Here is a 17,796-nt window from a genome sequence, read left to right on the forward strand (position 1 = left end):
TTAGGCATCTCCGGCGCGGCTCACTCTTGGATTGCGTCCTACCTGACAGGTCGCTCCTACCAAGTGCCGTGGCGAGAATCTGTCTCCGCACCACGTGCTCTCACCACTGGTGTCCCCCAGGGCTCAGTTCTAGGCCCTCTCCTATTCTCGCTATACACCAAGTCACTTGGCTCTGTCATATCCTCACATGGCCTCTCCTATCATTGCTACGCAGACGACACACAACTAATCTTCTCCTTTCCCCCTTCTGATAACCAGGTGGCGAATCGCATCTCTGCATGTCTGGCAGACATATCAGTGTGGATGACGGATCACCACCTCGGCAAGACAGAGCTGCTCTTCCTCCCGAGGAAGGACTGCCTGTTCCATGATCTCGCCATCACGGTTGACAACTCCGTTGTGGCCTCCTCCCAGAGTGCAAAAAGCCTTGGCGTGACCCTGGACAACACCCTGTCATTCTCCGCTAACATCAAGGCGGTGACCCGATCCTGTAGGTTCATGCTCTACAACATTCGGAGAGTACGACCCTGCCGTACACAGGAAGCGGCACAGGTCCTAATCCAGGCACTTGTCATCTCCCGTCTGGATTACTGCAACTCGCTCTTGGCTGGGCTCCCTGCCTGTGCCATTAAACCCCTACAACTCATCCAGAATGCCGCAGCCCGTCTGGTGTTCAACCTTCCCAAGTTCTCTCACGTCACCCCGCTCCTCCGCACACTCCACTGGCTTCCAGTTGAAGCTCGCATCTGCTACAAGACCATGGTGCTTGCCTACGGAGCTGTGAGGGGAACGGCACCTCCATACCTTCAGGCTCTGATCAGTCCCTACACCCAAACGAGGGCATTGCGTTCATCCACCTCTGGCCTGCTGGCCCCCCTACCTCTGCGGAAGTACAGTTCCCGCTCAGCCCAGTCAAAACTGTTCGCTGCTCTGGCACCCCAATGGTGGAACAAGCTCCCTCACGACGCCAGGACGGACACCTGAAACCCCACCTCTTTAAGGAATACCTGGGATAGGATAAAGTAATATATTGTAAAGTGGTTATCCCACTGGCTATAAGGTGAATGCACCAATTTGTAAGTCGCTCTGGATAAGAGCATCTGCTAAATGACGTAAATGTAAATGTAAATGTAAATGAGGGGTGGTCGTTTGACCGCGGACCCATTACGGACGCAGGCAATAAGGCAGTGATCGCTGAGATCCTGGTTGAAGACAGCAGAGGTGTATTTAGAGGGTAAATTTGTCAGGATGATATCTATGAGGGTGCCCATGTTTACAGATTTAGGGTTGTACCTGGTAGGTTCGTTGATAATTTGTGTGAGATTGAGGGCATCTAGTTTAGATTGTAGGTTGGTGTTAAGCATATCCCAGTTTAGGTCACCAAGCAGTACGAACTCTGAGGATAGATGGGGGGCAATCAGTTCACATATGGTGTCCAGGGCACAGCTCGGGGCTGAGGGGGGTCTGTAGCAAGCGGCAACAGTGAGAGACTTATTTATTTTGTTATTATCTGCTAAGCCATTATAACTGGCTATACTTATTTCACCACATACCATAATGGGATACAAGTTTCAAATCAATTTATCATTATATATGTTTGTAAATTTACTAATAAAAAATTGACTGTCCATATAGCTGTACCATGATATTTACATTGCTACTAAGTAACCTTCCAATTGTTCTCCACTAATTCCCCCGCTAAAGCCCCTCCCCATCTCAAGTTGGGCCGTCATCCCAGTGATCAGCATACCACCCCCATCCCCCCGAATCCCTAGGCCCCCGAGAGGCCAGGACCCATCCATCGAAAACAGCACACAGTGCCACCCACAAAACAGAAGCAGGTCAACCGCCAAAAGCATTTCCAATGCTCTCACCTCAATAAATATATATATATATATATATATATATATATATATATATATAGCTATTTAAAAATATATATCCATTCAAATATCTTGCATATCTTATTTTCCATCATTATCGATTAATATGCGTAATAATGTCGGCAGTTCATGCGTAGGATTTTAACCTATAACCCGGATTGCCATTGTATTACATTACATCTTTGACAAGCAATTATTATTTTAGCAAACAATTATTGTGGTTGATCCTATATTCTCCCTAACATCCTTACCCCCTTGCAACAGATGTGGGATAAACATACACGTACATACTCTAACACACTCAACCCCTTTCCTCCACAATCAACCATAAGATCAGATGCTCAACGGTTGTTACATCCCAGAGCCCAACTCAAGAAAGGACCTGATTTACGAATGCATATACAGTTACAGCTGTTTGAGAAAGCATGCAAGATTGAGCAAAAATTGACAACAATGTGAGATTTGATTAATCTATTTAATCTATGTCAAGTCCTAGGTGATGGAGATGAGATCCACCCTCTTCACCTGAGACACAAACACTCTGGTACCCCGTTGTAACCATTTTTCCCAAGCATCTCCGTGCAGTCAGACCTTTGATTATTTTGTGCCACTTGGGCCACAATAATAAGCCCCCTCTCTGACTGTCCGAGTGTGACCCCTTCCCCATGGGTGTTGCCAGCACTGCCACTACCTGGGTGGGGGTACCCCACCGGAATCCCCACCGGCTAGGTACAAGGTCGTCAAGGTTCTCATTAGCAGCTTTGAGAATTTCCTTGTATATTATGCTCTCCCATCAGGGGGCTCTGGCTTTGTAGGACCAACCCTGCTAGGCAGGCTCAGAATCTTGAGGGGGCGGTGCTGCTCAAGTAGGTCTCTGACCTTTATTTTTCTGTTATGGCTGCATATAGGCAACTCACAGCAGGTCCATAAAACAGATGGGGACTTCTCTTTGGTGTATGGGTCACTCAGGTGGGTGTCTAGGTTATAGGGTTGGGGATCGTTCCATCATGATAGGACAATAAAAAAATAGATTAGATGTATACTATATTTTTAAAATGTATATCCCTCATCTGCACAAAATTGAAAGCTCTCTCTCACAACCCCTGCTCACAGACACACGTTGGTTCTGGGATATGCAACCATTTCCTTTCTCACTCACTTAACGCCACACTTATTCAAACACAAAAACGCACACCACACCTTCCATAACAATTCATCCACACATACCCACATACTGTGCCTTCTATGTCTTCTGTTCGCTATGTTTTTATCTCCACTATGTTGATTGAGTACATGTGTTCTAATTAGTTGTATTTGAAGATGTATTATTTTGCTTGTTATCTTTTCTTGTAATACCGTTTTATCCTTTTATAAAATACTATACATACTATAAATGTTCTTTATTATTACAATCCCTACCATGGCTAGTATTGGGTGCTCCATTATTCGACTCCTCTATTAGAACTTTCAGAATAGTCATGGAGTAGTCTTTGTGTCGCGGTACAACGAGAGCAACACGATTCCCTTTTAATTAATTTTCCTTGAAGATTGGGTACAGAACTTTGCGCCGTTCTGCAATCTCCCTCGGGAACTGATCATTCATTCCTATTTTGGTGCCAGCAAGTCTTTTACCTAGGCTTTTAACCATTACTTTATCCTTGAAAAAAGCAAATTTGGCAACGATTGGACACTCATATCTCTGTCCTCTTTGTCCGAAACGGTGTACACGTTCGAGTTGGATTTTATCGACAGCCTCGAGTGGAATTTGAAGCGCTGTTAGAAAGAAGTCCTTCACAATAGTCTCGGTTACCTCTCCCTCTTTTTCCTGGATACCCATAAGTACTAGATTTTCTCTCATCGATCTAGTTTGCATGTCTAGTAAGGCTTCTCTTAGAAAGTTGTTTCCTTAATGTCCGTTTCTATCTTAGTGACTGTCTCTTTAAAATTGTTTGTATCTTTCTCCATTATCGCAGCTTTTCCGTCACTCATTTCAATAATCGCCTTCAACTCTTTTACATCATTACTGACCAACTCTAGTATGCCCAGTTTGTCATTTATCGACTTCAACAAGTCGCTTTCCACACTTACCAGTCCCAGTGGTGAAAAGCATAAATCATCTGTATCAGTCGACGAGTCGCATTTTCTCTTAGAGATTGATTCTCCTCGTTTATCTTCCGTCATGTTTGGGTGTTGCGTGTTGTTGTAATATTTGTCGATACATTTCTCTAGCCTTATAATTTGTTTTGTGTTATTATCCAGATTGAATGTTATTACCCTCGAATATATGAAGTGCTAATATTTAGTCTAACTTACTGATATTTAATATTATGTTTTTATCTTGAGGTGATTTTTACCGCTGTGTATTCAATACGCCATCTTGTCTACCGGAAGCCTGCCCACAAAAAAAAAAGTTTACTTAAAAAGTGTTGTCGAACCTGCAGGTACCCGTATAAATCTTGTTTTTACAAGCCATGTTTTTACAGGGGGTCCTGGAAACTCTCTAGATATCCATACCTTAAAATTATACAACATGATGTGAGGCCTCTCTGCGTCCACTGTTTAAATCTGTTATCCTGAGTTGCAGGGATGAGTCTGGGATCGTATGCGGGCCAACTCAACAGTTTGACCTCTCTGTCTAAATGAAATTGCTTTACTACTCTAAACCATGTCTTCAGAGAGAAGTTAATCCACTGATTTGCCTACTGTACGTTTCTGTTTCTGTTCTAAAACCTTTACTGTCCCGTGTGAGTAACAAACTCCTGCAGTCCATCTTGAAAGTGCATCCATTACTGAATCTATATCCATAGCCTCTTCAATTGTCTGTCTATGTTAATAGATTTATTTATGGATTCTTGTGGAATAATTTGAGGTTGAAAAAAATCCCATGTTGAAAGATAAATAAATAAGATGACTAACATCAACTAAACATCAAAATAGTCCCTATCAGTGTAAACAGGGGCAATCAGAAACAGTTTAACCAATTAAATGGAGTATTGGACAGACTGAAAGAAAGTTCCCACTAGTGAACTAATTAGAGACACAGCAGAGCTAAATAAATGGAAATGTATTCCTTTATATTCTGTCTGTGTTTTGGTGCCTCTGTCACTCTCTCCCTCTCTGGAGAGTTAAACAGAACGCTAATTTCTCATCTGATTCCTCATCTCTCCACAGTTGTCAGTAATGAAGGAAATCCCTCTGAAAGAACTACAAATGGGTCACTTATCAGATGACTGGTCTGTTCTGTTCTGGCAGACACAGAACCAACCTTTCCTTTACATCCTCTAGTCCATCCCATCTATGTTTACTCCTATTAGGATTCTCTAACAAGAATAAACAGAGGGAGAGAGAAAGAGAGCAAGAGAGATAGAGGGAAAGAGGTAGGGATAGCAAAGCCGCCTTTCATCACTAGCACTCCATTCAAACAACCCAATTGAGCAGTCGTCACTCAGGGGAGTCCTAGGGTCTGTGCCTCTTCATTTATTCAATTTATCGATATAAAGTGTTCATTAAGAGACACTCGGAAATGTGACATCTGGTCTCAGGTGGCCTTAAAGTGGAATTCTAAGCAGCAAGAAGCCGAGGCCGCTTTACATGTGAAAGCTTCCCTCCTCTTGGTGCTATTAAACCAACATGTCATCGGCACACAGTGGAACTGTGATGTTCCCATGAAGAGAGCGCACTGCACGCCTAGGTGTGGAATCTGTGGATGTAGATCCATGGCAGGTCGACATTTCATATGTGTACTTTTCACATTGCGGCCTCCTGAATTATTGAACTGAAATAGTCCTTTTGATCCATGCGTTAGAGCCCACAGAGCGAAACCCTTACCTGTCAAACACTTCAGTACACACAGACATGGGTACCTACAGAGCTGCCTCATGTGTACACACAGGGGGGAAATACTGTTGTATATGTATTCATGCCCACTCTGTTAAAGACTTCTGTACTTTTCTGCAACTAGAATGTGTGTTATACAGGTATTTTACTTTTATGGATAGGGAAGGATAAATACAGCCTCCTTACATTGCGCACCTCTTGATGGAGGTGATATTATTTCAAGGAAGCAGTATGTGCGAGCTGTCTGTTCTCCTACATATCCTCTCTCTGAAACACATTCAGAGTTTGAGACTTAAATTCCAGTGTTGCGTAGCCACATATCCAGTCAGTGTGTATAGAGATGTGGGTCTGTTGGTGGAGGGGAATAAGTCTGATTAGATAGAGAGAGTAATCATCACAGAACACTGATTACGGTCAGTCAGTCACACTTATCAGAGCTGCCTGAGTGCTTTGATTTATACGGCTGTGACAAAATTACCTCCTGCCCACACCTGATCTCAGAAAGATGAAGTATTGCACACAACACTTCTTAATTAGCCATTATGCCTCCTGTTTGAATTGATTGAGCAAATGGGAAAGACGACAGTGAAAGCTCATGGAAAAGAGATTGCTCTGGCAGGTAGTGAGTGAGTGTGGGAGGGATGTGTATGAAATTAAGAGAAGGGTATCATGTTCAAACAGAGAAATGTTTTATGCAAAAGCCAGTTGCCGGTCGACGGATGAAGTCATTTCATTTTCACGCATGATCTCCAGCCCCACAGACCAGGAAAATTGCAAAGGAGGGAGAGAGGGGATTTCTTTTTTCCATTTGAGTGTGTAACCGTGGAGATGGTTCAGTCCCCTCTGAGAAAACATGTTCTGCACTTTTCACCACTTAAAAGTAGATTAAATAGTTTTCCTAATCTTTAATATACCATCTCACCTGCTGCTAAAACTCTACTGTTAAAACCCATTATGACAACCAGACACATTTCTCTGTTCCTTTAGCATGCACTCATTTAGTAACCCTTCCTTTGAGCTCAGTCCTCAAAGGACCTCTCTTTGTAATGTAGTATTAGGCTGATCACTGCAGATGTAGCAGTGCCTCATGGTACATCTTCTATAGTATTAGATTTGTTAGTTTTTTCTCTGTAATACTACCAGCCACTTCGCAATTTTATGAAGTTGGCTTTAGCTAGCCAAGATAGGTTCCCAATCTCCCAATCTCATAACTAGCTACCAAGAAGCCATTTCAGGCTATCAATTAAGTTAGAGTAGCTTGTCTAACTATCTTAGATGGCATGCCTGCTGGCAAGGTTGGTAGACATTAGAAAAGCAAGCAATAACTAAATATACTGAATAAGACTCACATTCCTTGCAATCTTTTACCCAGATTTTAGTAGAGAAGCAGAGAAGCATACAGTATTTTGTTCCTTTAAAAAAAGAACCACCAGTCAGGAGGATACTGACAGCTCAATAGGTATGCTTAGATATGCAGATGTTTTTTTTTCTTCATAGAATTAAGCATAATAATTATGGCTCTAGCTTGCAGGAAAAAGCTGTTTCAGGTGTTTGAAAAATGCACAATTCTCCAATTTACGGACAGGGGCATGGCCCCCCTATGGACCACCATCCAGCCATCCTCACATACTTTGTGCTCCCTCAGACCTTTGGGGTGCATGACACCCCTGACTCTGACATTGTCCTTTTTAACTCAGAGGATCGAAGTTCACTTTTTCTGCCGAAGTTCCCAAAAGCATTTAGTGATTGGCGTGCATTTGGCGCCCGTAGGTATCAAACCCATTCCACAGAGGGCCGAGTGTCTACAGGTTTTTGGTTTTCCCTTTAAATTAAAACCTAGACAACCAGGTGAGGGGAGTTCCTTACTAATTAGTGACCTTAGTTCATCAATCAAGTACAAGAATGGAGCGAAAACACGCAGACACTCGGCCCTCCGTGGAATTAGTTTGACACGTGCCCTAAAGCTTAGGCTTTTTTGTACCCATTGCCTAATGCCAGATAACAATAATGAAAGACAAATCTCAATGTAGCCTATAGATATGAATTGCACAAGAATTATACAGTACATTTATAGATTTTTTTATGCATTGTTTTCTCTTTATTCAGCCTGCCTGCCACCCTCCCGCCCTTCATCCACACAATATTTCATGACCCGCCCTGCCGATATAACCGCGGGGACTGTGGGTTATGAGTCAACCCGCGCATCACTATTGCCATCTACCCTTTCTGAGCCATGCTTTGAGTCTCATACAACATGTCATAGTGTTTGTATCTCCCTCTGCCAGATCCGCTCGGACCAGGACCTGGAGAAAGGGATCCGCTACAGCATCACTGGAGCAGGGGCGGACCAGCCTCCCATTGACGTGTACAACATTGACCCTGTGCACGGCAAGATGTTTGTCACCAGACCGTTGGACAGAGAGGAGAGGGCCTCCTACCATGTGAGTTACAGTGCTTGTTACGGTCCCTCCACACATCTGTTGTGTGTCTGTGTGTCTGTCCGTCCGTCTGTGCAGGATGGCTGTCGTAATTCTGTCATAGTGATACAGTAAGACTGAGTGAAGCCTCAGATTCTGAGTACAGCCTTTTGTATGCTTTAGCAACACTGTCTTGTTTGGGCCAGACTGTCCTTTCTGAGTTATGAGAAAAGTGTGAAATGAAAGAAAGATTGCCTTGACAAAGCACAGATTTCTGCAGCCATTCAAGCTGTCAATTAGGCTTGAAGGAGGTTTTTCAGCAGAGGAGTGTGTTCGTCTTCAGCTGCTAATGAACAGGCGGTGTTCTGGGTGTTGAGTTGGTGTTGTGTTTGGGGATCACATGACACCAGGGGCAGCCCTCTCTTTGTCTACAGCTGCCTGTTTATCTCCATCAGACTGGAACATGTTCCCTATGAACTCTGCAGCTGCACGTTGCCTCCTCTCCTCTGACAGCTTACACTTAGCATACATCTGCCTCTTACTGTATACACTTCAGACATACTCACAACATTAGATATTTCCTTAGATTAGATTAGATATTTCTTTGTCTGATTTTCACAGATATTTGCTTTATTTATTGGAAAATAACTACATTTTTAGAGGAACAGAATCAGAACCGCGAACAAAAGGGATCTATACTGTTTCAGAACAGAACCGTTCTTTTTAAAAGTTTGGAAATAATGTTATTTTACGTTCTTGGCATTTTTTTCCAGTCCCAGAATAAACGCAACAAAGCGCCTATGCAAAGCCCTCACTTTGTCGCTCAGAAACGTATTCCAGTGTCTGCCTGCCTGCCAGCTGAAAATATTTTCCTGTGCATGTGTAGGCAACCCACCCCTCCCAATATATATATATATATACACACTACCAGTCAAAAGTTTGGACACACCTACTCATTCAAGGGTTTTTCTTTATTTTTACTATTTTTTACATTTTAGAATAATAGTGAAGACAACAAAACTATGAAATAACACATATGGAATCATGTAGTAACCAAAAAAAGTGTTCAACAAATCAAAATATATTTTATATTTGAGATTCTTCAAATAGCCACCCTTTGCCTTGATGACAGCTTTGCACACTCTTGGCATTCTCTCAACCAGCTTCATGAGGTAGTCACCTGGAATGCATTTCAATTAACAGATGTGCCTTTTTAAAAGTTAATTTGTGGAATTTCTATCCTTCTTAATGCATTTGAGACAATCAGTTGTGTTGTGACAAGGTAGGGGGGTATACAGAAGATAGTCCTATTTGGTAAAAGACCAAGTCCATATTATGGCAAGAACAGCTCAAATAAGCAAAGAGAAACGACAGTCCATCATTACTTTAAGACATGAAGGTCAGTCAATATGGAAAATGTAAAGAACTTAGAAAGTGCAGTCGCAAAAACCATAAAGCGCTATGATGAAACTGGCTCTCATGAGGACCGCCACAGGAATGGAAGACCCAGAGTTACCTCTGCTGCAGAGAATAAGTTCATTAGAGTTACCAGCCTCAGAAATTGCAGCCCAAATAGATGCTTCACAGAGTTCAAGTCACAGGCACATCTCAACATCAACTGTTCAGAGGGGACTGTGTGTATCAGGCCTTCATGGTCGAATTGCTGCAAAGAAACCACTACTAAAGGACACCAATAATAAGAAGAGACCTGCTTGGGCCAAGAAATATGAGCAATGGACATTAGACCGGTGGAAATGTGTCCTTTGGTCTGGAGTCCAAATTTGAGATTTTTGGTTCCAACCGCTGTGTCTTTGTGAGACGCGGTGTGGGTGAACGGATGATCTCCGCATTTGTAGTTCCCACCATAAAGCATGGAGGAGGAGGTGTTATGGTGTGGGGGTGCTTTGCTGGCGACACTCTCTGTGATTTATTTAGAATTCAAGGCACACTTAACCAGCATGGCTATCACAGCATTCTGCAGTGATACGCCATCCCATCTGGTTTGGGCTTAGTGGGACTAACATTTGATTTTCAACGGGACAATGACCCAACACACCTCCAGACTGTGTAAGGGCTATTTTACCAAGAAGGAGAGTGATGGAGTGCTGCATCAGATGACCTGGCCTCCACAATCCCCCGACCTCAACCCAATTGAGATGGTTTGGGATGAGTCGGACGGCAGAGTGAAGGAAAAGCAGCCAACAAGTGCTCAGCATATGTGGGAACTCCTTCAAGACTATTGGAAAAGCATTCCAGGTGAAGCTGGTTGAGAGAATGCCAAGAGTGTGCAAAGCTGTCATGAAGGCAAAGGGGGGCTATTTGAAGAATCTCAAATATAAAATATGATTCAGAAAGCTGATTGAGGACCTTTTTACTGATGATTGTGTTTGTTTTTTATGACCGTGTTTTTTCTTTCTGCTTTTATTTTGTATTTATATGTGTGTATTTTCTGTAATTTATGTAATTGAGGGCTCATCTGTAAAAGAGACCTTGGTCTCAGTATGACTCCCTAATAAAACTTTACATTTTTACATTTTAGTCATTTAGCAGATGGTCTTATCCAGAGCGACTTACAGTTAGTGAGTGCATACATTTTCATACTGGTTAAATTCATTAAAATTAGGAAACCAGCTAATTTAACATTTGTTCTGTATCTCAAACCCTGATATATCTGTATTACGAACACTTAAAACACACAATTATCCATACAAGCGATTAGCAGCCAACTCCAAGTCCAAGGACCTCCCTGCTCTTGGCAGTCCTCTCTCTTTGGCCTGACTCATCCATCTGTCAGTTCCTGCTGGTCCATTTATTTCCAGATGAGGTCCTGCTTGTCAGTCCTCCTACAGTATCAGTCTCTATTCCAGAGCCTGCCGTCTGGTGTAGGTAGGAGTGGAGGTGTAACCTGGCCAGGCTGGCCCAGTGGTGTCTGGTCTCTTTATGAGTTGGTGGATGTTAGTACACCTGCTCATACACCTCTTGGCGTGGGAGGGATCAATAAGTCAGTCAGGTCATTGGGCGCTCGTTAAGGCCTAGTGAACTGGACTGGCAACTGTAAACAACCCTGAGCCTGAGTGGAGCCTGATGTTAGAGCCTGAGTGGAGCCTGATGTTAGAGCCTGAGAGGAGCCTGGTGTTAGAGCCTGAGAGGAGCTTGGTATTAGAGCCTGAGAGGAGCCTGATGTTAGAGCCTGAGTGGAGCCTGATGTTAGAGCCTGAGAGGAGCTTGGTGTTAGAGCCTGAGAGGAGCTTGGTATTAGAGCCTGAGAGGAGCTTGATGTTAGAGCCTGAGAGGAGCCTGATGTTAGAACCTGAGAGGAGCTTGATGTTAGAGCCTGAGTGGAGCCTGATGTTAGAGCCTGAGAGGAGCCTGATGTTAGAGCCTGAGAGGAGCCTGATGTTAGAGCCTGAGAGGAGCCTGGTGTTAGAGCCTGAGAGGAGCCTGATGTTAGAGCCTGAGAGGAGCCTGGTGTTAGAGCCTGAGAGGAGCCTGATGTTAGAGCCTGAGAGGAGCCTGATGTTAGAGCCTGAGAGGAGCTTGGTGTTAGAGCCTGAGAGGAGCCTGATGTTAGAGCCTGAGAGGAGCCTGATGTTAGAGCCTGAGAGGAGCTTGGTATTAGAGCCTGATAAGAGCCTGGTGTTGGAGCCTGAGGGGAGCTTGGTGTTAGAGCCTGAGAGGAGCTTGGTGTTAGAGCCTGAGAGGAGCTTGGTGTTAGAGCCTGAGAGGAGCCTGGTGTTAGTCACCCACCCGGTAAGACAGAGAGAGCATCTTCACTTACATTCAGTGTTAAGTCAATGAGCACTAGACTCTCACTTGATGAGTTACCTGTGAAGAACCTTCTCTGCTCTTGGCTTTTACTGCTCATGGTTGGTGTAGATAACTTGATATGTGACCCACCACCTCGATTCGGTCCTATTTAGAAAAATTATACATTTTATTTTTGACATTGGATAAAAGTAGAGACTCCGAGCTAGAAAATGGTATATCATAAACTGCAGTTGAGGAACAATGGGAAAGTAATTCTGCTTTGAAAGTTGATTAACTTGTAACCCCATGTGAATGTTTTTGGTACACCTACTGGAGAGCTCTTCTTTGTCTACACCCATTCAGCTTCGTTCACACACTCTTAAGCCTTAGCCCCACCCAATCTCTTTAAGGATTCACATGTGAGGCCATGTGCTAAACAGAGTGAGTAAGGTAGAGTAGTAAACAACCAAAGAGTTCAAGACTAAAGTGATGAAAGTATTAGCAAAAAGTAGTAGTAAAAATACACTTTATCCAGTCCTTGGCCTATATCCTAATCTGACTTTGGTGCAGGTCATGTTGTTCTTCACATTACCGTCTCTGGTAAATACACACTCTATCAAATCAAATCAAAGTTTATTTGTCATATGCACAGGATGCAGAAGGTGTAAATGGTACAGTGAAATGGTTACTTGCATAGTGGAGTCTTTTGTTTAGTCTTTGTCTAAACAATGAACCATAATCCCTACCCATACTACCATGCACCATGCATGAATCTGCAGGTAGCTAAAGCTAACCAACTAGGTTCAATGTTAGCTAGCTAGCTAACATTAGGCTATAACTAGCAATGCAAATGGCTTTCTGAGATACTAATAATATTACCACACAGATCATACACGTAATGTTAGCTAGCGAGCCAGCCAGCTAACGTCAGCTAGCTAGATAACAGTACGCTTTAACTTGCAATGAAAATGACTTTCCGACAAATTTAGAAACGTATAGTATCTGAAAATATAGCTAGACTTTTACCCATGTACATGGATGAATGCTTCTCCTTCTCTGTCATGGATACCACGGTTGCCCTTAGTTTGAAGATGTAATCCGGAGACAGGTGTTTTTCGACTCCCTCCTCATTTGCAATACTACTCTTCTTCCTCCGGGCATTCTACTGATTTCAAAACTCTGTCAACTTCTTCCGTGACAACAACACTGTTGATCGCCGTTTCTTCCCCATCACTGTCATCAGAAGACTCTACAATGTCTGGTTCAATTAAAATGTCAGGGATTTCCTCATTGTCTGATTCATTTTCAGAGTCAGAGAGAGTCAACATGTCATGATCATCCTCCCGAAAGTAGTCCATCACAACTTATTCCCACTGATCTTTGTCGATACGGCAGCAATATTGAGAGCAGTAGCAACACTTTTGCAGTTCTTCGTGATATCTTTCTACAAAGCCATGGTAGCAATGATTATCTACACATACTGAGCAGCTCATGTTATAGACAGAAGCACGCTACATGGCAGACCAATCCGAACTCATCTCTCGGCATATCCAGCCCATCCATTATCTCAGCCAATCATGGCTAGTGGGAAGGTTCCTGTCTTTTTCCGTGGCTAAACCAACTAGGCTCGTAATTTAACAATTTTATTCGTATTTATAGATGGCATACAAGTTTGTTATTAAGGCACTTGAATGTTCACATGTTCCAAAGGCATTTCTGCCCAAAACCGCTTTTTGATTTTAAAAAAGTATGTATAAGTTAAAATGCCTCTCCTGTTAAGTAGTGATGTGCGACATATGCCTAGCTTCCTGGAATGGGTCACATATGTACTGGTCTGTTCTTTGACAAGAAAGACATGACTGGTGTTTTTGACAGCCTTCCACCAGAGGAAGAGGAACTCTGAGGTTAGCGTGTGGGTGAAGTTTTGTTTTTCTCCACAAACAGCTGTAGGGAGAGAGCAGCTGGTAGCCAGCCCGGAGAAGTATGTTTGTTTGTTTGTTTGTTTGTTTGTTTGTTTGTGTGTGTGTGTGTGTGTGTGTGTGTGTGTGCAATTGTGGGTTTTGATGAGGATGTTGACGGGTGTGCCTGGGGGGAATTGAACAGACCCCATCAGTGGTTGCTGTGGCGGCACTGTTTGAGTTGTCTCCCCGTGGTTGGCGATGTGTTTCTCAGGCCCGCCCTCCAGCATGCTAATGATGGCCCAAAATCACACATTAGCAGTCCACAAACACTGCTCACACACTCCTCACACACTCCTCCAGGCTCTCAGATCAAATTTCCATTGGCTCCGTCATGGGCTCCCCCACCCCCCTTACCGCACACACCATGCAGAGCCCACAGATTGGGCTTGTTTTTTTGTTGGTGTTTTTCTATGTTTGTTTGTTGTGCTCTGGCCTATGGAAACTCATCGTCTTGGGGAATAGTAAGTGGCTGAAGCAACAGGGTTTCAACGTGTTTATATGGTGTGTGTGTGTGCCTGTGTGTGCCTGTGTGTGTGTATTTGTGTGTATTTGTGTCCTTATGTGTGTGTCAATGTGAAATCCGTCAGAGTGTGTGTGTTTCCACACTACGCGGAACAGACACAAAGCAAGATTAGTCATTTTTCCAAGAAGGCAGGTGTCGATGCTGTAGTTTGAGGCTCCTCTTTGCCATTCAATCCTCTGGCACATTCTAAAGAACATTGCCTCTTTCTGTGAATAGTAAAGATATTATGTTAGTCAATGTTGTACATACAGTGTATGAGAAAGACAACCTCCAACACCAGTCTCTCCATCTCGATCTGGGTTTTTATGACTTTATTTTTTAAAGAGCTATTGGGAGAGACAATGATAGTGTTCTTTGCCTTTCAAAGTGTCTCTCAAATATAATGCTGTCTAGAGCTGTGAAACATCATTAGTCAACATGGGTATTCAGACAAGGATGTTGTCACTCCTTCCTCTCACATGCTGACTAGACCAGGCATGCGCGTGTCCGTGTGCGCCATCACGCGCATGTTGATTTTGTTCATCCACACCAGACGCGATCAGGACACGCATGTTGAAATATCAAAACGAATTCTGAACCAACTGTATTCATTTGGCGACAGATCGAAATGCATTAAACACTCATGGCCATTTAGCTAGCTTGCTGTTGCTAGCTAATTTGTCCTGGGATATAAACATTGGGTTGTTATTATACCTGAAATGCACAAGGTCCTCTACTCCGACAATTAATCCACAGATAAAAGGGTAAACCTAGTTAGTTTCTATTAATCTCTCCTCCTTCAGTCTTCTACTTGGGACTTTATATGGCGGTTGGCAACCAACTTCAAGGTGCATTACCACCACCAACTGGACTGGAGTGTGGACCTCAGTTAATCTTTCAATCACCCGCGTGGGTATATTCCTAAAAACCAATGACGAGATGGGAGAAGCGGGACTAGCAGCACGTCAAGCGTCAAAAATAGAACCAAGTTCTACAGTGAGCGAAATAAGTATTTGATCCCCTGCTGATTTTTTACATTTGCCCACTGACAAAGAAATGATCAGACTATAATTTTAATGGTAGGTTTATTTGAACAGTGAGAGACAGAATAACAACAACAAAATCCAGAAAAACACATGTCAAAAATGTTATAAATTGATTTGCATTTTAAAGAGGGAAATAAGTATTTAACCCCCTTTCAATCAGAAAGATTTCTGGCTCCCTGGTGTCTTTTATACAGGTAACGAACTGAGATTAGGAGCACACTCTTAAAGGGAGTGCTCCTAATCTCAATTTGTTACCTGTATAAAAGACACCTATCCACAGAAGCAATCAATCAATCAGATTCCAAACTCTCCACCATGGCCAAGACCAAAGAGCTCTCCAAGGATGTCTAGGACAAGATTGTAGACTTTCACAAGGCTGAAATGGGCTACAAGACCATCGCCAAGCAGCTTGGTGAGAAGGTGACAACAGTTGGTGCGATTATTCGCAAATGGAAGAAACACAAAAGACTGTCAATCTCCCTCGGCCTGGGGCTCCATGCAAGATCTCACCTCGTGGAGTTGCAATGATCATGAGAACGGTGAGGAATCAGCCCAGAACTACACAGGAGGATCTTGTCAATGATTTCAAGGCAGCTGGGACCATAGTCACCAAGAAAACAATTGGTAACACACTACGCCGTGAAGGACTGAAATCCTGCAGCGCCCGCAAGGTCCCCCTGCTCAAGAAAGCACATATACAAGTTTGCCAATGAACATCTGAATGATTCTGAGGATAACTGGATGAAAGTGTTGTGGTCAGATGAGACCAAAATGGAGCTCTTTGGCATCAACTCAACTCGCCGTGTTTGGAGGAGGAGGAATGCTGCCTATGACCCCAAGAACACCATCCCCACCGTTAAACATGGAGGAGGAAACATTATGCTTTGGGGGTGTTTTTCTGCTAAGGGGACAGGACAACATCACCGCATCAAAGGGACGATGGACGGGGCCATGTATCGTCAAATCTTGGGTGAGAACCTCCTTCCCTCAGCCAGGGCATTGAAAATGGGTAGTGGATGGGTATTCCAGCATGACAATGACCCAAATCACATGGCTAAGGCAACAAAGGAGTGGCTCAAGAAGAAGCACATTAAGGTCCTGGAGTGGCCTAGCCAGTCTCCAGACCTTAATCCCATAGATAATCTGTGGAGGGAGCTGAAGGTTCGAGTTGCCAAACGTCAGCCTCGAAACCTTAATGACTTGGAGAAGATCTGCAAAGAGGAGTGGGACAAAATCCCTCCTGAGATGTGTGCAAACCTGGTGGCCAACTACAAGAAACGTCTGACCTCTGTGATTGCCAACAAGGGTTTTGCCACCAAGTACTAAGTCATGTTTTGCAGAGGGGTCAAATACTTATTTCCCTCATTAAAATGAAAATCAATTTATAACATTTTTGACATGCGTTTTTCTGGATTTCTTTGTTGTTATTCTGTCTCTCACTGTTCAAATAAACCTACCATTAAAATTATAGCCTGATCATTTCTTTGTCAGTGGGCAAATGTACAAAATCAGCAGGGGATCAAATACTTTTTTCCCTCACTGAATTTTAGCGCCTGGCTATGCAGACTCTCGTTGATGCGTGTAAGCAGTTTGGATGAAATAATTGAATACCATGTATGTGTAACACAAGCGGTGTGGTCAACATGAGAGGGTCCCCCACTGTTTCTTTGTGTTTCTCTCTGTGTATCTGTCTCTACTGGAATTACACGAGACATGCTCCTTCCATCTCGCTTTCCCTCCCCCTCCCTCTCTCTCTCTCTCTCTCTCTCTCGCTCTCTCTCTCTCTCTCTCTCTCTCTCTCTCTCTCTCTCTCTCTCTCTCTCTCTCTCTCTCTCCTCTCTCTCTCTCTCTCTCTCTCTCTCTCTCTCTCTCTCTCTCTCTCTCTCTCTCTCTCTCTCTCTCTCTCTCTCTCTCTCTCTCTCTCTCTCTCTCTCTCTCTCTCTCTCTCTCTCTCTCTCTCTCTCTCTCTCTCTCTCTCTCTCTCTCTCTCTCTCTCTCGTTTTCTCACACTGTGAAACACAACAAACTTTCGTGGAATTGCTTATCTGCTTATCTCAGTAAGAAGACACTGTGGCCAATCAGTGGTGCTGCACAAACCTGTGTATAAGTGTTCCCTCTGTTCCCCTTGTCTTTGGGAGTGAATGTTTTGTTGTGAGAGCGTGTAGCTCGGTTGAGCTACATTTCACTGTGTTATTGCCAAGGTGGATGTTTTCCCTTGTACAGTTTCGTTTGACGCTTGGGGTGTTTGATTTATGCAATCGGATTAAACTCTGGACTTCGGTATTTTACCTTCTGCGCCTGACTCCTTCTTTCACACCTCGTCACAGTAGGTTTTTGGCTTCCAATTGGTTCTGGGAACGAAACCATACGTTTCCTAACTGTTAAAACTTAATTTTTTGTCAA

The 17,796-nt window shown here is 43.5% G+C and overlaps 1 protein-coding gene across 1 annotated transcript in view; it reads left to right on the forward strand.

Annotated features, from left to right (window-relative positions):
• LOC311137899 (cadherin-4-like) overlaps positions 1-17,796 on the forward strand; it is a gene marked incomplete at both ends in the record, with an annotated part of 368,521 nt that overhangs the window by 294,290 nt on the left and 56,435 nt on the right. The window contains one exon of the mRNA XM_084172505.1: positions 8,006-8,161. Within this exon, the coding sequence (XP_084028631.1) occupies positions 8,006-8,161 (156 nt within the window). The remainder of the gene's footprint in view (positions 1-8,005; positions 8,162-17,796) is intronic.

This window comes from Coregonus lavaretus, assembly GCF_964263955.1.
Source record: "Coregonus lavaretus genome assembly, chromosome: 12".
NCBI lineage: Eukaryota > Metazoa > Chordata > Actinopteri > Salmoniformes > Salmonidae > Coregonus > Coregonus lavaretus.